Raw genomic sequence first — 21,900 nt, 5'->3', positions numbered from 1 at the left:
TCTGGTGCCTAATTCGCGAATCACGAAACGTCGGTAACTAAGACGTTGGGGAATTTTCGACGGAACGCACAACAAACGGATTCACTCAACAAGAAATATGCTTGTTATTATTGCCATTGACTGAAGAATTTATTGAGTAGCTTCTCGACTTTATTGAATATTTCAAAACTGCAAAAAACTCTACTCCTATTACAAATTATCCGACACGAGAACGGGGTAATTCCAGCCGGTCAAGAAGGCGGAGATATGAGAGGAAGAGGGGTGTCGGCAATCAGCCGCAACAGTGAAGCAAATGCGTCGGAAATAGGAAGAAGCGTTCAATTTTCTCGTAGCAGCTTGTTCAATCGTATTTACGAAAAAATGGCTACTTTGAACGGAACGATGGGGGAGGACCGTTGAATTTTGACTGAAAATTTGACGTTTACGAGAACGATCTGTCATATTGTTTTGTCTGTTCCCTGAGCCTCGAGATTCAATATGGCTGCCGTTGATGTAGCAGACGATGCAGAGGGTGACATGTAAATTTTGTAAATAAAATAGTGAAAAAAGGCTTTATTTAATTATAACAATAGTATATTGTAAGTAATAATGAGCGAACGGGAGCAGAAGGATCGAGATAATGATTCTGACCGAATCGACGATGCGGTGGATCCCAGAGTTCAGGTAATGCAGAACCTCCCTATTTTCGCCCTGCTTCACTTTGCGGTATTGACATTTGCTTCGAGTATCGCGTTTTCATCAAACACCGTAGCTTGCCTCGTTAATTCCTTATCACCGCCAATTCGGCGATGATTTTTTGTCCAATGCTACGAGCGAAGTCTCGGTATTGTGCGACGGGATAATATGTAATTATGATTTTTTTTTTCTGATCATTTCCAACAATTTCAAAGCATTACAGCACAGTTGCGAAGAAGTGGTATTCTATTTAAAATTATGAGCTAATCCGTGAAAGTAACGATGGATAGAAAACCGACAAGCAAGGTCACGAGTTTAAACAAGATAATTAATGGTCGAGCAAATTGGTACGATTCTGCCGGGAGAACGTTTCAAAGCGGAAGAATTGGCAAGGCACAATTTACCCTGCTTTAAGTACATCCTAACAGATCCTGAAGTGGCAATATTTTTTTATTCTTGTTTCAGATCGAATTGGAGCGTCTCAATACCGCCACAGATGATATAAACAAACTGGAAGTCGACTTAGACGTGAGTAAGACGGTGACAAACTGTTTCTTCGCCCGTCTGAAGGAGAAAACATAAAATGAGCAAATTTCGCTGGCTTTCATTCGTTTTTATTTTACCATCATATTTTGTACAATTCAGCCGTGCTTGAACATACCTGAGAATTGATGCATGAAAGAATTAAGAGGTAGATAGAGAACCTAATGTGTAGAATGATATTGATACACATAATAGTAGCAGGGGACACATAACATAGGTTGGGAACTGCTTGCGACTAGATTTCATTGAGCCAATTAACTCTGATCATGAGCCACAGACAAATGGATAATGGGGGTGTGTGACTCAATCACTGTCGTTGTATTCGAGATAGAAATAGACCAGGAGACGTTTTACATTAAACGTCTGCGCATCACGCACTACATGTTTTATCATTGTTGCGCTTGCAACGACAATCACTTATTCTTCAATGCTGATATAGTTGCGGTCGTTATTTTCAAAACTCTCCTGATTGATGGCTATTTTCAAAACGTAATTGAATCCTCTTGATATAAAATATTACTATATCTGGCAGAAAAAGAAAATCTTCTGGCTGTTTCATCTTTGAAAAAATAGACTTCCCAAAAATCATTTCAATCATTATATTCAATTTATTAGAATTCATACATATAGAGAGGTATATATCACTTTTATACATTTTTTTCATGCCTCGCCAGGAAGCGAGAGCAACTTTTAGGCAGTTACTGTGCGAATCTACAGTGAAGATTGACGCACTTGCTAAAAAGCTCGGCGCTTGTATTGAAAAGTCGCGACCCTATTATGATTCAAGATTCAAGGCAAAAGAGGTACGAAACATTTATTTCCACTTACCACTTTGAATCGTACGCTGTTTTACACCATCCTTCATTCTTTTTCCATCCTCAGGCTCTGCAGGAGACGCAAAAGGCAGCGATCAGGTTCGAAAGAGCCAACAGTCAGCACGCCGCCGCCAAAGAAATGGTCTACCTTGCTGAAGAAGGGCTGAGAACAGAAGGCAGATGCTTTGATCACGCTTGGCAGGTAAGGCTATTTTTATCGCCTCTTTTTAATCCTTATGAATATTTTAAGCAACTTTTTTATTTCCAACGTAGGAAATGCTGAACCACGCAACTTCCAGAGTGAACGAATCGGAACACGAAAGAGCATTGTCAGAGGTTGAGCACAGGCAAACAACAGCTGCGTATCACAGAGCAGAGCACAATGTTCAGAGGCTTCAGAGGGAATTAAAACGTGCCATAGCCAAGTCGAGGTATAAGATGATCCCTTTTGGCAGTATTTTCAACATTTAATACCGTCAAGAGGATTGCTTGTAATATAAAATACAAATTTTTCAACATTTTTTACATATGGTTGGTAGTTTGACGTCGCATGAATTATATGTTATATTGTCACACCATACAAGTGTTTTTTTACATTGACTTGCTCGAAGTATTGGGTTCGTATAGTGAGACTGATTATTATAGATCAAAGTTTGATAATGTATGCTTTGTCTTCGAATTATTACAAAAAAAAAGATTTGTCTCTCCTATTTTCAAGATTAATTCACAATCTTTACAAACGTAATTGGTAAATTTTTAATCCACCCTTATTTCGAATCCATTATGATGTACTTTTTCCATGCATGCTTATTTACAACGAACTTTGTTTAAATATTGCAACTTTTTATTTTCATATTTTTTTTTTAATCTTGCAATTCTTTGGGATACAGAAAATACTCTCGGTTAGTTATCGTTCTTCAAACATACCCAATTAATAATTAGTACAATTTTTAGTTACAGATGAATATCAAATCATTGCCTGTTTGAATGCGAAAAAAGTAATTTTTCTGTTTCTCCTCGCAGACATGACGTACTTACACAAAACTAATTACACATGGTGGTAGAATGTTTTCTTTATACCTTTAAATATGTGAATGTAATGTTTTTTTTCATTGATACTTTCTGTCAACCCTAATTATAATTTTTTCTACATTTTTTTTAGTAGAACTAGAGTATTTACTGATTATGTTAATGTTGGCAGTATGGGTGCACGCCGCAGCTTACTTCTGATAAACAGTATCGCCTACAGGCACAACTTGCTCATGTTGTAAGTAGGATAGAGTTAATTCTATTTTTTTTCTCCATATAAGATTTTAACAAAAAAAAAGAGAGAACCTAAGATTTATTTTGCTAGATACAAAAATTTTCATTCGCATATTATTAAAAAATCCTTTTATTTCTTTCTTTCTCTCACTTACTTGTTTACTTGCTCGCCCCTGGCTTGTACAATAAATATATTATTTCATATGCTATTAGTTGAAATGAACATGTATCAAACGTTCCCGTCCATGCTACCAGAAACCCGAACTAAAATCTTGAGCTTACTTTTAAAACTTACTGAAGAAGCGAGGGCTTTGTTGTAGCAATTAGTACATTCTCATTTAATATATGCCCATGAATTAAAATCGTACTGAGAAATATGATGGAAAAAAATATGGACCGACTAGAAACCAAACGAAATAATCGTTGAATAATAATCTGTGCAGGCCGTACTACGAAATGAAGGCTCACTTCAACCAAATGCTGGACGAACAAAAATTGCGGGTCGGAGTTCTGGAGAGATCGGTAGCTGATGCCAAAATGACATACGCCGAAGCATTGCGGAATTTGGAGCGAATTAGCGATGAAATTCACAGGGTATGTCTGGCAATGGTTATGATTTAAACAATTGAATTGAATTTTCTTCGTCCACTAATTGCAGACACGGAAATACGACGGGTCCGATTATCTTGGAAATAGAACCGGAGACTCATCGCATTATTCCTCGAACCAAACGAATACTGCTACACCAACAGACTCGAGCAAAACCGGATCACCAGATAGCACGGATTACACAAGCGATGAGTATTTGAGATTGCCGGAAAGAATGGGACCACATCCTCCCTGCCTGCTGCCGACGAGGGTGAGTATCAGTGGGCGCAAGTATCGCTCGAGAGTGGAAGAGAAAAATTAATGGATTTGGTTTTTTAACAGCCTGATAACGACCCCAATTCAGAATACTTAGGCTTAAGTAATTTGAACCTGTCGTCAACGGAGCCTAGGAAATACATAAAACGAGACAGGCCTCGAAGTATTGCGGCAATGGACGTGAAACATATCAACGCAATGCCGAGCAAGTCGAGCACGTCAACGCCGCAGCTATCGGACCTATCGTCGAGTTCGGGAAGAGAAAAAAAGCTAAAAATAATATCGCCCCAGGATTCGGAGAAGAAAAAGAAGGTGAACGGGGTTTTACAAAACGGTGATGAGTGGACGGAAATTAGCCTGAACAATTCACCTGAAGAAAATTGCTACAACAATGAAACTTACTCGGACGAGGACGACCCCATACCCTACAAACCGCTGCCAACTGACTTTAGCCCTGAGGCTGTAAACTCGACGATCCCGGACAGTGTAATTCAGCCGGTTAAAGAGGAACAGATTCGCAAGAAACTAGTTACACAACAATCTTTACCTGCCATATCCAGAGTCCACGACGTCACGATCAACGATGATAAGAAATCGGAGGTTACGAGGAGCCCATCAATGAAAAGTCGAGCCAAACTTGACTCGAGTTTGGCAAACTGGATTTCCAGGAGTTCGGCCGCCGGAGACGCGAGCTGCAGTAGTTCTAGTGAGTAATAATTCGCTGAAAATCCAGAATTTCATGTAAAATCCACTTTGAATTAATTGATCGATCATGTTTCAATCACAGCAATACTTACATTACTATTTATAAATAATACTACTTACAATACCTACAGAATCAGTGCTCCTTTTCCTTTGTATATTTACAGCTAGTTCAAGCCGTCGACAGTCTTTGGACATCTTGTGGAGTGGTGGGACGGGCGAGCGTGTCAAAGAATTGCTGAATCAAGGAATGATGATGCTCAACATATCCAGCCTAACTGAACGACGATCGAGTGAACCCAAGGCGACTGAAAAGGACAAGGAAAAGGCAGACAAGGCTGAAAAGGCCGAGGCTAAGGGAAAGAAGGTGCCAAGTCCGCTTGAGAAAAGTATGAGTTACCTTAACCCTGAGGAGGAGACGTCCGACAGTGAAAGTCTGGCCAGGTTTGTTCATCTAGAATATAAATGAGCACGGTATGAAATTTCTAAAATGTAATGTCTTCGTTGTTTTACGTTATTTAGTGTTGAAATGCTGACCGAAGATCAGATATCTTCGCTCATGATGGAACAAGATATGAACGTAGTTTGCCAAGAGATCCTTGGCACTCCGTTGGTAGAAGTTTGTCCGTTGCTCCAGCAGCTCCAGGAGCAGCAATAATTCTCATTACGTGAAATCGCTGCGACCAACGAATTGCGACATGATTAAAGAAATTAATTTTTAATAACGATAATTTATTGACCAGACGAACAAATAGATTGCAATTTGGGGTCTCATTTAAGCTTCTCGTAAAATTCCATTACTTTAATTTGTCCTCTACTATCGTACCTTGTTAACTTATTATTATTATTACTACTATTATAGTGTGCATAATAATTTATTTCAATGGAATTATTTCGTAATCTTATTTTTTCAACACTGCAGTGATGCGTCATAAAACGTTTCAGTGCTGGTCACTTTTCTTTACAGAGTTGAATTCCATTTGTAAATTACTTAAATCATTGATGGTTATCTAACCAATTGTATACAAAGATGTAGCTAAAAATTGAATTCTTTACAAACGAAATTGATAATTTTTTAAACAATGATATATTTATGCCATATCAGTGAAAAATCACCCAAATGTCGACGGGACTCGTTGAAAGATAATATTTTACACTTGACATGTTCAGGCGACGTTGCTGCATTATTGAAAAGTAGCAGAAAAAATGGCATATTTTACCATCACATGATTGTGAACTGCTTGAACACAATGAATTAAAAATGTGTTGGAAACCTCACAAAATTTCTGGTAACTTATGTCTATTACTAGACTAATTAATTAGACGAGAAAAAAAACAGAAGAAATTAATAGGTAAAAATAATAAGTAATAATTTGTATCGGTTGTCTTTTGACGTTTAATTTATGGTATATTTATAGATAGTATACATCGTTAATAAAAAGCAATATAATAATTATAGTCAATGCTAGGTGATCAAATTATGCATTCCTCCGTATTTAGAGGTATATGCCACAAATGTATAAAATATCCAAGTATAACAGATAAATCACAGTTAATTATTAGTCGAGATTGTAAAATTAGGAAATAATTAATATATTGAAAAAAAATAAAATAAAATAATGACGTATGTAGGTATGAATACACTTAAAAATTATTTAATATTTATTTAAGAATTATTATTATGTTCGTTGCACTTCTTTATGCATTACAAGACAACGTAAATACAAGGGCACGTGCACCAAATATCAAAAAAACCTATGAAATGAATTATGCACGTACACAGTTCCAGTAATTATTACAAGCTACGTACCCAAAAATGAGTGAGTCCCAGAAGAAATAGAACTAAACACGGCAGTTGTTAGAATAGTTATTAAATTGTGAAAATAAAAGCAAAGAAGAATGAAACTGAGCAAATGATTATCGAACGCATAAATCTACATCTTGCGATGTAAACGAAATTGAACGATAAAACAATTCAATAAAATAACACTGTGTCAGGTATTTTAGAACACACGAACATACGTTGCAGAAGTCTTCCTACGTTCGAGCAAGCCTTTGAATATTAAAAATTACAAAGTTTGAACTTTTCCACTGAATAAACACATAATCTTCAAATTTTTCAATCGTGCAAAAATTCAACGTTGCGATTAATTTTTTTCTTTCCACTATTGCGTCCATATGATAACGGCACTAAATAAACTTCGCCTCTAATAGTAGACTGACAATTTTTAGCTCTACGTTATACATCAATTTAGTCAGATGCTCTGGCATCAAGATTTAACACGGCAGCTATAGGTATGGGAATATTCCGAGTGAAAAAAAAGAAAGATGCAAACAAATGATTCAATTCAATTTTTTGTAATTATTTCTTTCTAGTTGTTAGAGTTTGAAATTCGATGTAAGATATTCTTTCCTGTAACGGTTTCATTGAATTCGTGTAAATCGTTCCGTGGAAAAAAAAATCAGTTGGCTTATTGCGCAAGTACTTATTGTAAAATTAGAGAAATTCGTATATCATTTAAAAAACAAGTACCGAAGAAACAAACAGTTCAGCATTTGTTTTCAATATAAATGATATTGCGAGTGAAATTGCTGCTTAATGCCACTCAGCATCTAATAATAATTTTTCACTAGGCAATAATATGACGAAAAAAAATTAATGCAGCCATAAATTAATCTATCATGTATAACGAATTGTAACTATGTATATATATATATGATATTTAGTATCATCACAAAACCTCCCACTAAAAAGTTAAAATTAAATATATTACTATCATATTTAAAGTACAAATAAACAAAAAAAAAAAGAATAAGAAAAATTACTTTTTCACCCTATCCTTTTTTTTTAGTACAACATTAAATACTTAGATACATATATTTAGTATGATTTTGAAATTATATTCTCGGAAATAAAAATTACATACTTACCTAATGTTAAATTGTAATGGTATAAATTATTATCTCAAGTCGGCAAATACAATATAATAATATATAGTAATATTATAATGACATATTTTTTCAAATTATTAGCGTGAAAAAGTCCTGTCATGAATTACAAACTATTATGCATTGCGATGATAATTTTGCTGTATATGTATATGTATGTATATATGTGTGGATAATGTCGCCTCGTTTACGGAGGATCATTACGTAGTGTTTATTGTGCTAATACATTCTGTGTATAATTTTTAGACTAACTTATTTATTATTACGTTTCTGTGGATTGTTTTTGTCAAATTTCATTGCATACCTTTACCTACTATAAATAACTCAGCAACATTGAGATTAACATCGGACTAACGGTTTGCACATTACATCAAGTATGTAAAAAATATGTTATAGCATTGTGAGAAATCATGATTAAAAAAAAATTCGTTTCTCACGTTAAATTATTGTACTGCAGCGCTTAAAAAAAAATAACATAAGAAAAAAGTTCAAATTTGTCAAGATTCAGTGTAAATAATGAAATAAAAAATGCCACAGGCTTATTCATGAATTTTGGCAATTTTCAGTTAGAAGAAGGAATGAGAAATCATAATATTCGCGTGATTTCCTTGAACAGAATTGTCAATAATACAAAGGTATATTTACCAAAATATTCAATAATGTCGCTGAGCATTCATGAATAGAGTTGAAACATTTGAAGCTATGACATCACTATTGCTGTTCCTTGAGCCAAAGGTGATTTTTTTTTAACGTTTTTTTCTATTCAGTATTACTTTTATATGTAGATGAAATAATAAAATACGATGCACAAAAGTCTAGAGTCGACTTTAAATTGTATATACTGCACGTCAGAGGCAAAAATGAAAAGAAACTACACGTACTAAAAATTGCATTCAACATTGTATATACTGTAAATTGTATATAGATTTTGTACATACTGCAAATTTGTATATACTGCACGTCAGAGGCAAAAATGAAAAGAAACTACACGTACTAAAAATTGCATTCAACATTAAACAATCTAGTGTTCAGATTTTCCGATTTGCATTATGAATAATGAGAAATATAAATTTTTCATATGCACCACATGTGGAATATACAGAAATTATAGTAAGCCATAGTCATCGTCATGCGAAGAAAAATGCGTGTTTCTTCCTTTGTTACGAAATATGAAGAATTTTGTTCTTTTCTATTTGATGTGAAAAAAAATGAATAGCTGGAGCAAAGAAAAATATACGAAAAAAAATTTTTCATTTTGGTCAAATTACATTTCTATGATACAAAATACTCTTATTACTTAAAACTTGAAACATACCACCCTAGAATCAACCACATATACATAACATAAAACAAAAAACACGGTGTAAAGAATCGCAATTTATAGAGAGAATAACAATTGCAGTAATGTTTATATCATCTTTGTGTACGCAATCTTCGACCGCGTAAAAAGTATATTTGTATAAATTCTACGGATAAAGTGTTTTACCTGAGCTTGCTCTTTTTTGCATTGTCAAGATATATGCAAAAGTATTATGTATGCATTCATGCATACATGTATGTATGCATGGATGTATGTATGTACCATAAGTTTAATGATTATGACAAGTTTATAAAAGAATTTTATCGACCATCTTTATCATACAATCTTACCAACTAATTACTGCGCGCTACTGATAATTGTTGTTAATATTTCTTTTTAATTGAACATAAATTAGAAGGGAGGAAAAAAAGAAAACGAAAATCCAATGAGCAATGAAAAAGGAAGAAAACGATAAAAATAAGTTCTCTCGGTGATGAATGACACTCGATTTTGATAAATGCAAAGTTTGAACGAATAGAATCAATACTTGTGCAAGAATATAATGTCCCATCATCTAAAAATGTACTCTTCCTTTCAATATTATCGAACCTTAAGTAGTATTTGTATTTATTTCTCTCACTTCTTACATTTAATTTAAGTAGTATTATTAATAATAATGAATTACAATAATAATCATAGTGCTCAAAAAACTTAACAAAACAAGCTTTCAATCATAAATTGTTTTAACGAGGCTTTCGCCATTACACCCATTCAAAGTTTCAAGTCTTCCTTCCTCCTTTTACACAACCTTACATTAATTATGTTACTAGCTAATTAACATTGTAATGTCATAAATAATAATAATAATTATTATATTAGTATTTTCTTACGAATCATTTATTTACTTTTTACTACTATTAGACGGTCAGTGTATATGTATATATTTATATATTATAAATATACATATATATAGGTATACAGATATACACAATTGGTAAACATCGAGATGTGTATTCAAGACATTGTTGCCATGATATTATTTTTTCATTCCAAGCCCAACAGAATCCACTTCCTGTTTCTTTCAATGACATTACCTGTTTTGATTGATCTATTCATTTCTTTATATATTTTCAATCTACTTATGGCGTGCTACGCAAGAGACTCAGCGCAAAGATGCCCTTTGGAATAACGGCCTTTTCTATTTACTTACTTTTTTTAAAATTTTTATTAACGTACGCTGGTAAATTTATATTAATGTTATATTTTTTTAAATAGAAAATGATTATTATAGATTCTTCTTTGTCTTCTTTGTCTTGTTCTTCTTCTTTTTCTTCTTCTTCTTCTTTGTCGTTATATCTCTATTTCTATATTATAAATATGAGATGAAGAAATACTTCATGGAAATGCCACTGTTAAGGTTAGATGTATACAAAAGGAAAAAGAAAGAAAAATATTAAAAATTAAATAATTTTTTTTTTTTCTTCTCAAACTTCTAATCTAATTTATAATTTCAGTCGAATATACCGATATGAGATATAATATCGAGGAAATTTTTCACTATGGTTTCATCGTGCAACGTGTACAAAGAAATTAGTAACACTCAAAATATCTATGAAATATGTTGTTTCTTTCATTACTGATAATAACCAAAGGAAATAAGAACAAAAACGAATCTCGAACTACATTTACTATTGATCCCCTCCTTCACTAAAGCTTTCGTAGACGTTAAGTCGCATTTATGTTCAGCCGTGTCGTCTTGGCAAGTTTTGCGACAACTCTCAGAACGTGAAGGAAGTTTTATAAATTACAAATTTGTAACTGTGTATTTACATCGATCATCAATCGATTTAACTTAACTACGTCAAAGGCTTATGTAAATTCTAAATAATATTATGACTGCTTAAACGTTACAATCTAATGTCGCACAAACACTTTGGAGTAGTTATTTCAATTGTTTCTCTGTCCGTCACCGTTTTTTCTTCACCAAACTTAAAAGTGTCGCCCTTTTCGTGTTACACAATATTGTTTCTTTGGCACTTCGCGGCCGATTTTAAAAAGTTTTAAACTTTGAGTTAGATTACATATAAGGTATATTAAACGAATGTCATTACATTGTTACTACTATTATTAATATAATTACATGGTATACCGCTATCTATCAATTACAGTGAAACCTCGATTATCCGAACTATGACTTCATTCATCCGAACTCTCAATTATCCGAACGTTGGCTGAAAAAATACATTCTTGGTGCCAAACATACATTGTTGCTTGCCAAAAAATGTGTAGCAGCTGTTCGTCAATTGATCATGGACCACTATATAAAACCAAAGTGATAGAATAAGCATTCGGTGTTTGAAAGAGGCTCAATACGTATTTAGATGTTTAATATAGACTGTTAGTCAATTTAAATTTGTGTTGTATATATTATCATCCCTCAAAATAAAAATTGATTTTCGGTTATCAGAAATACACTCGATTCCAATTAATTCGCATAACCGAGGTTCTATTGTAATAACAATAAAAAAATGGAAAAATGATGCTACACAATACTAAAGACGGGGAAAAAATGTACAGAAAAACAAAGTAGTTAATGGCACAGGAAATAATTAAACGTATGTGTAGAGCATGTGTATAATGTTACGTTTATGTTTGATTTTGCGTTCTTTTTTTTCAATATTGGCAACTCGTTGATTTGTTAATTAATTACTTACTATCTTCGTAAAACGAATTTCATTTTTTATCACTCTCTCGCTTATCTAAGTTTACATACGTATTTCCGACTATACAATGTATACGCCTCTAATATTTAGTGTTTTTTGCATTATTTTATGCATCCCTTAAGAATCTCTGACTAGCACATTTGACGGATAGTATCCATATTTTTTTCCTTTCTACTCGCGTCACGTCAAATAATGTTCTCCACCAAAATCACAATCTTGCAATCTTATCCAAGCCCAATATTACTACAAAACACAGACAACCCAATACACGTGTAACAAAACTCAGTTTGATAAGAATCAGTTTGGATATTGTTTACCTCGATTTTGTTCCATTTTAGTTTATGTCTTCTTAATCGAGATTACCAAAACTATTCTTTATGGTGCCTCCTTTTTTTAAATCAACATATTGCACGTACTTTCTCCAAATGATTTTTTGTTTTAGTGCTGTAGTTTTTTTCCCTTTTATGTTTCCATCAATTTTAAATAAATATTAATAAAAATTGTTGAAAATAAAAAAATTATTATTATTATGCATCAATTTTCCAATGTCAATCAAATAATGCCCACACACACAAGCCGCCTAAAAACAATCTAACTACTTCTAATAGTAACTGGTATGTTGAACCATGAACTGTAATTTGACAACGTTACGTCAACATAAAAATAGAAATGAAAGCAAATTAAATTATTTACAAATAAACTGTTCATAATTTGTAAAATATGATCACAACGGAGTATGATTTTCTTCATCATCAACTCAGAGGATTCTTTCAGGAATACAAGACAACACATTTGAAAATCAACAAGAAAGAAAAATAATAGATATTCATAAATCAAAATCATGGCATTATTACAGTCAATGATGCAACGTCACGCTAGACGACAAAAAAAACCTATTTCAATTTCCGGACAGGGGGGGGATCGGTCCAGCAGGTATGCATTGACAGGTGTTACGTATACTTGTAGGTATCCCCATTGAAACCAATCACAACTATGTACGAAGTATAAATAACGAGTGCCTTTACGAGTGTCTGTCTGAAAAAAAAACTAATTCCCGTTTTAGTTTTTTTTTTTGTTCTTTAGAGAAAAATTTGCGTGCAATCCTCCGATAAGGAGAAGTACAAATGTGAGTATCGTATAAGTAGTCCCTAGGACCTCTTCGAATGTTCAGCATTTTATGTTCATATTAAAACACACAAGGGGTAGAAAAAGGAATTTTAATTTAAACGTTGTGAGTTTAGAGAAACTTTAACCACGCGGAATCGAATGAATATACGTATCATCGTAGGCACGAATTTCCCTTTGTTTACATTTTCCATATATGCATATATACGCTTAGTTCTTTCCTTCCTTTTGTTGTTCTCCAACATATTTCAATCCCGTTGTTCATGCGGATGACAATGTGTAGAATATAATATCACGAAATACCTTTTGACGATACGAATATGCTATGACAGTAATAATAATAATAATAACAATAATAGTCCACAAAAGTAACAAATACAATACTGTAAATTCAAAATTATGAAAATGTTATTTTTAATTATAAATAAGTCACTCGAAAATTGTGTATCGACAGTTTGATATCGGTCGTTTTCCCGGTATCCCTATTTTTTTGATTCACCGCACTAGCGACGATGTTTCTTCTTGTATAAGAATTTCATAACATGAAAGTTCCATTCAGGGATTTGATTTACTGAGATAATTGACGAACAACATTTGCTCATGTTTAGCGCCGAATCGAGCGAATCGTTTGAGTATTGCCACTCTGAGAGTTGTTTGATTGATTATCGGTTAATTTTTATTGTTGTTACGTGGGCTTGCCGGCTGACTATTAGCCTGTTGCGCGCGTTGTATGTATATGTTCAACAGCTTCAATTTACTTCCATATAGCGAGGCGAGATGAGGCATCAGGACTTCTTCGCCTACCGCGGCATGAATTGCGACCATGCAAAAGACCGCGCTTTTGCGCACGGTACTTTCCCTGTCGTCGTAAGCCTGCAATATAAGATAAATTTTTTTTCCAAATTACACCGATCAATTACGCAAAGAATATTGGATAGACATCACGCATTCATCTTGAAACATCGAGATCGACTCACCTTTATCAGGCCAGGCATGATTTTCGATAAATGAGGCATTATGGCGTCTGCGCCCCAGTGCTCGACTATCTTGTGAAGCATTTTAATGCCAGCCATATTCTTAGGATACGGTTCAGTCGATATTATCATTTGAATCAGTTTTATTATCTGATCCGGCGGCAGTACGGTTACAATTGTCGCCGCGCACTTCTCCGCAATTCTGAGTACCTGCGATTAAAAAAGAACATACCATTTTATATGGGGAAAAAAAGGAAAAAAAAAGATACAATGGAAAGAAAAACGCACCAAGCGGCAAAAATTTCAAACGGATACTTCACAAAACTAAGAAGCTACAAGTTACAAAATTTGACACAAAGATTGAATATATATAAATCTGATACTTAGCAGGAGAATTTTGAAGAGCCGACAAAAGTGGTTCTAACAGTTACAAAGAAAAAATCCGACTTGATAATCATACTACACATCTGCAATCAGCCGTTCTTTTAGCATCCAATACAGTACACTGATTTTTAATAACTCGTTCGAACCCCCGAATTGCGTATTCGACATGCGGATTAATTCGTAACACACTTGTAGTAATTTACAAGGTAATACATATTGTGCGCAATGTGTAAATGAAATGCAAACAACTACTTCTAGAAAAAACGAATTAACAAACAAACAAACAACACAGATACCTCTAATTGCTTTACCAGGGCTCGACTGCTGCCGGAGGAAGCTTCAGAATTGGGGTCGTCGAATTTGTGAGCTTGCAAAACCTTGAGAACGATCAGTTCGATGAATTTTGAAAACGACTCTGTCAGTTCAGGGCACTTGAGTAGCTCTGTAAGAACCTGAAGTACTTCTATTTGTACTTGTTTATGGGGACTGCCAAGATTTTCCAGCAGTGACCTCAATAGTTTCCTGAAATCGAGAGCAACCGGGAATTACGAACACTATCGCTTGCTTCCTTGTAGCTCAAAGTCTACAATAAACTTACCTGAAGTTATCTTTTAGGTATGGCACATCACCGTCTCTAACGTACGCCTGAAACTCTTGTAGAGATGCGATTTTCTCTGCTTCGTGACCAACGTTTTCCTGAAGTACCTTCATGAGGTTGTCCAACACTTCAGGCCCTCTGCTCGTTGAATCTGGTGAAGACACCGTGTTTTTTTGGTGTTCTAGCGTTGCAATAAGAGACAGGCATACAAATTATAGCCAATTTAATGTGAGAGCACAGAGAAAGATTAAGAAATGCTATCAGTTCAGGAGCTGAATCATGCTGAGAGACTTGTGCGCGTAGATAAATCACTGGAAGATGAAGATGAAGTTTTTGTGCTCTCTGGTTCCGTAAATAACCCCAAGTTTTAGATTTCCACTAGGGTGTCGCAGATTTTGCAGTTCAGAATATAAAGACGAATAAATTACCGTGTGTCTTGTATCCGTTGTTTTCCTGCGGCAGCACTGCATCACCGGTGATTGTATCACTCGAGCCGTTCAATGCCACGTTCGTGACGGGCCTGCCTCGCTGCGTAGGAGAAGAAACGGACGACGAGCGTCCCTGAAAAAAGTGTATCCCTTTAATTGACGAACCGTGGTAAGTTCCGGATATTATTTCCATTGTATGCCACTCGAATTTCGCTTTACTCACTGAATTCGACAATGCCAGCCCTTCCATTTTCTCTTCCACGTCTGCCATGTTACTGATACCACTATCTTTGCTGGTCGTCGCTTTCTCAAGACGCTCAAAACCGTAATTTTGAATTTCTGCCGTTGTCCGCCTCAACGATCTGCGAAACGGACGACAAATTTGTTGAGATTTCGTTGGGAAAAAATCAGACAGGTGCATTCCCATTTCTATTGAACATATCATGCTACGAGATACTTACTTGTAAACCTCTTCGGGGTTTAAATGGTCGTCATCCATATCGATATCAGTCTCAACTCTTGTTCGAGCTGGGGAATGAGGCATTCTTGAAGGCGGAGTGCCGGGAGAAACTGGATTACTAGATCCGGATGATCTTCTGAGGTGATTTTGGACCAGGGTCAATGCTGCTTCCTAAAATACAGTCATAATTACTCAAGAAACACGAATGCGATCGTGACTTGGAAATCGAATGCGACTCCCGTTTGTTCAGTTACTAAATACAGCGGAACGATCGTCGCGACTTACTTGGTAAGGTTTTGGTAAATCAGAGAGTATCATTGTCACTTGAGGTGTATTCAAATTGTAAAGTGCTATAACTGCGTTTTGAGCGTGCCTCCTGACATCCTGACTCTTCATGTCGTTTGTCCAATCCAATAATCTCGCTAGAGCCGAGGCTGCGGAACTATTCAAAGCCGACGGTACGGCTGTGTCGGCGATCTGCGATATGAAAGTGAGAGTGGCTACTTTGACCCGAGAATTTGGTGTCTGCGTAGGGTCGGTCAAGAAGCGTAATACTGTAGGCAAGAGTTGTTCTCCTGGGAATTGTTCTCTGTAAGCGAAAAAAAAATTAAATCTATTAATATGATCAATAAACTTTACGATCAACATAATCGTTTTATCACAAAACAAGCTTCTTACTTTACAACGTCCAAGGTTTTGTGAATTTTAGTTTGTATCGAGCCAAGCAAATCCGTTCCAAGTTTATTCAAAAGCCGGGCGCACAACACGTATAACCAATCGCCTAAATCTTCGCTGTGACTCTCGATCAGATCGTTCAACGTATCCAGGAATAAACTCAACACTTTAGTATAGGAGTCCATAAACATTTTCGCAAAGATATCCGTTATTTTTCGCAATTCCGTCGCCGTCAACGTATTTCCATTTGCTAAAAAATGCTGAAGACCAAGCAGGCCTTCTTTACGATCGCCCCAATGCTTGCGACCACAATTTTCAATGATTTCTTTAATATCCTGCAAAGAAAAGTGGGTAAAAATCAGACTTTGGTAACCGTTTAATTTCAGGTATACTTTCAAGGTGTTGCATTGTGCCTTAGTCTCAATAATATTTTTTTGTTCATTATCGTGATCTGTTTTTATTGATAACAGTATGAAAAACGGTTGTGGATCAGAGAAATAAAGGGTAATGTAAGCAGAACAGCTAGAAAAAATTGAAATAGAGTAAGGTGAATAGAGGAACGATTCCAACGTTAAGAATAGTTTGGATGATTATTCAATTTCCATCTCCTCTTTGTCGAGGAAAAATAACGTGCTCGCTACAGGTAATTTTTGAATAGTTCCAAAAGATACTCCTTACTTTGAATTTCAAATGTATCACAGACAATCGATGAAGAATGGGGAAAGTATAAACTTTAGCAAAAAAAGAAAGAAAAAGACACAAAAAATAAACAAACCAATAACAGACAACAAACCTTAGGGATAGATTGATCCCACAAATCGCGATACAATCTTTGTTGTGATCCGCTCCATGAAAACGACTAACGAATGCATTGGACGAATGGAAGGGGCGAACAGGTCACAGCGAACGAAGTCACAGCAAACGCATCGTCACATTAGTCCCAACCAAACAAACACGCCACAACAGAATAACAAAAAAAAAAAACCAAACATGCATTAGCCACATTTATTAATGCACGTCAAGCTTCAAAATATAATTTTTACCTATATTATCTCTGTACTCTTTCTTTTCTCCCATCTACGATGATTGACAAGAAACATTCAACTATACATAAAGGTTCTTCACGAAAGTAACGACAGACTTAATAGACGAAGGGAAGGTAATTACAAAATTGAAAAAAGAGAAGAGAAAAACCGAGTAATCGAGTATTGAAATCAAAAGAAGACAGAGAGAATCAGGGCGTCTGATGACATGAAATATAAAAATCACATGTTTATTATTATTATTAATGACAATGACAATGGCGTATATATGATGTACAAACGAGTAGTCACTAACTTTACATCTATGTTAATATTGTCTGAACCTTTAATTTTGCTCTAGCATCCAAGAGTTCAGAAAAAGAAACTGATGTTATGATGTTTAAATTACTCACTTCGCTCGGCCGCCGAAAACTGTCCATGCTGCGCTCCGAGCAAATGCTGTTGGTTTCGCTGTCGTCGCTGTGATCCCCTTTGCCTCTTGGAGTTCTGGTGTAACTATCAATACTGTCGAATGTTAGAGCATCGGCAAGAGCTGATTCCGCTTCTCGTGATTGTTGGAGCATTTTTTGCGCCATAACCGGCCTAGTCGGAGGCCTGTCGGTGGGAGACATGTGAAGATTTCGATCTCTGAAATCCAGACAAGACGAAATATTTCTTTGAAAACTTTTGTTCATCGATCATTGATGCCTTTTCTTTTTTACTCCAATTTACGATAGATGTTACCCACCGTAATTTACTTCCGAAACTTCTTTCCATTCCAAAACGCTGTGGACTCGGTTCTCTGCTGTTTCCGGTACTTCTTATTCCCTGTCCGGACAATCTTCTCGGTCTTGCCATAAGAGATTCTCCCCCTTCCCTGTTGTACGTCGCGTAGCTCAATCTCGAAGATGGTGAGCCAGATCTGCTGTTGGCTGTAATTGGAGAAAAAACGGAAACGGTTTAAAGCAATTAAAAATACAGCTAGGCATAATACAATTAATCGAAATTCGCTTACGTTGAGATTGCGACACTCCTGCAACCCTTGTTCTAGTTCTCGCCATTCTTTCCGGACTGGCGACAGCACTTTGCGGATCCGGAGATTTGGCTGGTCGAGCTAAGCAGGATTGAAAAAAAGAAACCATAACCATTTATTGCCAGATACGGACAAGAAAACTGTTTTCGAATCGAACGATGGGGTGAAAAAAATGTGAAGGCCACAACTGGATCTATACCTGATTTTCCTCGCTGATTACTAATATCATTATCTGGGATCCAGAGCAGCGACAACGGCAGCATGATATTAAAAATGTGATAAAAGTACAGCTTACATAGTTAATATATATGTACATATATCTTTATTTAGTTCGAATCTGGGCATCAGAATAAGGTTACATGCACAATTGTTTCAGGAAAATAAGGACGTAGTAAAACATACAATCGTAGAAATCAATAGTGAAAACGAGGATAAAAGCGGTATAAGAAGATTAAATAAGATAAAGTTAATTGCACAATTGAGCATACGGAAATTGTGAAAATGTACAATGTAGGAAAATATATAATCGTAGACAGTAAAAGCGAGGGTAGGAATAAAAGGAGACTATTAAGGAAAACGAAATGACTTAAGATACACAGCCGTACTTACAATCGTAAACACAGGTCAGTAGTAAGGAAAACTAAAAATTTGTTACCACAATCACTTACGTAGCGTTGCTTTATGACGATACATGTTTGCGTAAACCATTCTCGCCTTGGCTCGTTGAGCTGCTTGTAGATCTATCGCACTTGTCGATCTGGCGTCAGGTGTTATGCGGCCTAGAGAAGAGATGTGTCAAGGTTTTTAGATTTACTCTTGGTACCAGGATCGAGACAAAAGCGGAATATAACATGCCGAATAATTTACTGGGAATTATCGGGTGTACAGATAACATTGACATTATTTCTTTACCTCCAAGCTTCTCAAACTGTTAAGGACTCTTATTCACCTTGCGCGATGAATCGAAATAAGAATTAAAGATGTAACAAACCAACGTACGTTGACGGATAAAAATATAATACAGATAAATTTTCTACTACTTATAAATCAAAGAAAAGCGATCGAAAATGTAAATTTCGTCTAAAAAAAGTAGGTAAATACATAAAGAGGGATAAAATAATGTTAGATTAATGGAAGGAAAGAGTGATCTACACAAGTCAATTAGCAGGTTACATAATTTATAGGCGTGAAATTGTTTTTTTGTCAATTTAATTACAATGATTATCAGTAGGTCTTTGTAGAATAGGAATTCCAGACTGACGATACGATCTAGGCAAAGACGGAGTCCTTCTCAGAGGGCCATGCAATCCTGCCTGACCATGGTGTAAGTTTTCTGTACTACCTTTATGTTACAATATAAGGTAATAAAAGTCCAAAAGCAGCATGTAAGAAAAAAACCGTAATTCTTTTAGTTTAGAAAAACCCACTGATCCGTGATTGTCGTGCGCACAGCTATATATTTAGAATAATGAATGGGCGAGAAAAAAGTGTTCATCATTATTTTTACATCGATTTTACCTCCCACAAATATTTGAGGACTTTTTTTTCTTTCTTTTTACAACAATGTTTTTTTTTTTTTTGCCCGGAGAGGAAAACGTCTCTTTATTAACATCCAATTCTTTCTACAGAGTTTTACATTTTACCTGCAGCGCTGAGTGTCGGTCTAGGAACCCTTGGACTGATGCTGGTAGATCTGCCAACTAGACTGTTGATACTGCCACTGTTACTCAGAGACATGAGCGATCTTTTATAACTGGCATCCAAGCTCTTGAGCAAAACCTCAGCCTGTTCCGGAAAATGTTCTTGGAATGCCCAGTAAGACCTGTTGGAGAAAAAAATTAACATCACAGGCATGAGAATAACAAAAAAAAAAAAAAAAATACAAGACATCAATTTTTGCAATTTACTTTCTCGCCGCTGCTCTGGCATCGGCGTCTGAATCAGCGATGCCTTTTTTAACGGCTTCTTGTAAAGCGGCTACATGTCTCTGAAGCACATTCGTAGCCCAGCACTGAAGTATCAGGTGAAGAAACTCGCAAGACGCCCTTCTGATATCTTTGCTTTTGCTGTTCATACTGGCCGTAATTATCGGTATGTATCTGGGACTGTGGGTGTGCTGCAAAATGAATCGTACAGCAACAGCGCCGGAAGTCGCCATGACCTGAAATGACCACATTACGTATGAAAGTAGTGAAGAAGTTGGGAAAATTCAGCAGATGTGAACTCAAGGCTATTAAACGTAGTTAAAAACGATGCTCTGCAGGATAAAAGAGTGGAAATAATGACCCGATAATTAGATTCCATGTCGAGCGACTCTGCGTGTTGTTAACGAGCGACATTGCGCTAATGCCATAAAGGGAAACGGTTTCAAATGAGTAAAAATATAACCTTGAACAATTAGCTGTATGTACACACACTAAGAGACTCTCTTACCTTGGCGCTGTTGGGTATGAGATTGATAAGCGTTGGCAATACACATTCTCCAAAACTGGCAAATTTATTTTTGAGTTGATAGCTCAGGAAGGCAACTGTTATAGCCGCTTCCTTGACAACCTGCGATCTCAGATCCATGCATGCTGCTTCAAACGATCTTTGGACGTTCTTCAGGCACTCTGTGAAATTGTCGAAATTAGCCCCACCGGCTATCAATATACCACGCAGTTTCTTCATCTGGAAAATGAAACGATCTGTTCAGCACTTTGTGTCGACTTTGTCTTTTCGGTTTTTTATGCGATTTTTCTTTTGATCGCCAAACTTACGCTCTCGTTTCTCTGCTTCCAATCTTTTTTATCGTCACCTACTACATCCTTAATGCTCTTCATTTGTTCCTCCAAATCTTTTGCGGAGAATAACTTCACTGCCGGTACATCCTCAAACGCGTTGAGGAAAGATTCTTCGTCGATAGCGCCAGCTTGGCCTGAAGAAATTTTTGCATTTCTAATTATGAAACCGTTTTAGCGAAGTACAAAATTGTGCCTAACCATAATTTTTTCCGTGACCTGATGATAATTGATCGTGTCGATGTGTCAGCAATTTATGGAAAGGTGAGGAGAAAAACACAAAAAGCATCAAAGCGTGACAAGTGATGAAATTTGATATGACAAAGCTTGCATTATGTGCAAATACTTCTTAATTCAAAGAAAAATAAAAATACTGTGGTCCAAGATTTTTGAGAATCGTTCCAAAAACAAATGTAGATGTGTGAATAAGACGTGTAGAATGACGATGTAGACGGATGCTTTCGGCTTTGTCGGTATTTGAATGATTTTTTGTCAACCGACAGAATAATTTGACCTTTCATTGACTGGTCAAGAATTTAATCCGCTAAAATTTTTAACAGTCTAAAGTAAAGACTAAAAATACGTAG

General features: G+C 35.7%; 2 protein-coding genes across 22 annotated transcripts in view; one reads left to right on the top strand and one right to left on the bottom strand.

Annotated features, from left to right (window-relative positions):
• The first annotated feature begins 268 nt into the window (after window positions 1-268).
• LOC124302745 (uncharacterized) lies at window positions 269-7,308 on the top strand. 3 transcript variants are annotated; one of them, XM_046759239.1, is made up of 11 exons: window positions 269-663; window positions 1,141-1,203; window positions 1,893-2,021; window positions 2,101-2,235; window positions 2,307-2,464; window positions 3,235-3,300; window positions 3,740-3,890; window positions 3,955-4,155; window positions 4,227-4,866; window positions 5,030-5,306; window positions 5,385-7,308. In XM_046759239.1, the coding sequence occupies exons 1-11, from the start codon at window positions 589-591 to the stop codon at window positions 5,518-5,520; spliced, it is 2,031 nt and encodes a 676-aa protein (XP_046615195.1). In that variant the 5' UTR covers window positions 269-588; the 3' UTR covers window positions 5,521-7,308. The 3 variants fall into 3 exon arrangements, with proteins under 3 accessions (XP_046615195.1, XP_046615197.1, XP_046615196.1); XM_046759240.1 differs by lacking the exon at window positions 269-663 and adding an exon at window positions 938-1,063; XM_046759241.1 differs by lacking the exon at window positions 3,235-3,300.
• A 3,114-nt stretch (window positions 7,309-10,422) lies between these two features.
• LOC124302743 (CLIP-associating protein 1-A) overlaps window positions 10,423-21,900 on the bottom strand; it is a 29,599-nt gene continuing 18,121 nt past the window's right edge. For 8 of the 19 annotated variants that reach the window (XM_046759219.1, XM_046759231.1, XM_046759220.1 and 5 more), the window contains 20 exons: window positions 21,293-21,450; window positions 20,967-21,203; window positions 20,441-20,694; window positions 20,177-20,355; window positions 19,750-19,875; window positions 19,202-19,312; window positions 18,733-18,765; window positions 18,516-18,614; window positions 18,249-18,432; window positions 17,914-18,148; window positions 17,272-17,337; window positions 16,482-16,813; window positions 16,089-16,392; window positions 15,805-15,974; window positions 15,567-15,705; window positions 15,344-15,476; window positions 14,916-15,096; window positions 14,614-14,839; window positions 13,937-14,143; window positions 10,423-13,835 (listed from right to left, as the gene is read on the bottom strand). In XM_046759219.1, the coding sequence (XP_046615175.1) occupies window positions 13,629-13,835; window positions 13,937-14,143; window positions 14,614-14,839; window positions 14,916-15,096; window positions 15,344-15,476; window positions 15,567-15,705; window positions 15,805-15,974; window positions 16,089-16,392; window positions 16,482-16,813; window positions 17,272-17,337; window positions 17,914-18,148; window positions 18,249-18,432; window positions 18,516-18,614; window positions 18,733-18,765; window positions 19,202-19,312; window positions 19,750-19,875; window positions 20,177-20,355; window positions 20,441-20,694; window positions 20,967-21,203; window positions 21,293-21,450 (3,581 nt within the window). In that variant the 3' untranslated portion in view covers window positions 10,423-13,628. The remainder of the gene's footprint in view (window positions 13,836-13,936; window positions 14,144-14,613; window positions 14,840-14,915; window positions 15,097-15,343; window positions 15,477-15,566; window positions 15,706-15,804; window positions 15,975-16,088; window positions 16,393-16,481; window positions 16,814-17,271; window positions 17,338-17,913; window positions 18,149-18,248; window positions 18,433-18,515; window positions 18,615-18,732; window positions 18,766-19,201; window positions 19,313-19,749; window positions 19,876-20,176; window positions 20,356-20,440; window positions 20,695-20,966; window positions 21,204-21,292; window positions 21,451-21,900) is intronic. The other 11 variants (XM_046759228.1, XM_046759229.1, XM_046759222.1 and 8 more) reach the window with 11 other exon arrangements.

Source organism: Neodiprion virginianus, chromosome 4 (genome assembly GCF_021901495.1).
Source record: "Neodiprion virginianus isolate iyNeoVirg1 chromosome 4, iyNeoVirg1.1, whole genome shotgun sequence".
Taxonomy (NCBI): Eukaryota; Metazoa; Arthropoda; class Insecta; order Hymenoptera; family Diprionidae; genus Neodiprion; species Neodiprion virginianus.
The sequence above is the reverse complement of the archived record's forward strand: the minus strand, read 5'-3'. Positions and strand labels throughout refer to the sequence as shown.

Coding starts and splice junctions, on each gene's coding strand:
- LOC124302745 (XM_046759239.1), top strand. CDS start 589: ATGAGCGAACGGGAGCAGAAGGATCGAGATAATGATTCTGACCGAATC. Junction 3,891..3,954: donor TTAGCGATGAAATTCACAGG/GTATGTCTGGCA, acceptor CACTAATTGCAG/ACACGGAAATACGACGGGTC. Junction 4,867..5,029: donor CGCGAGCTGCAGTAGTTCTA/GTGAGTAATAAT, acceptor GTATATTTACAG/CTAGTTCAAGCCGTCGACAG.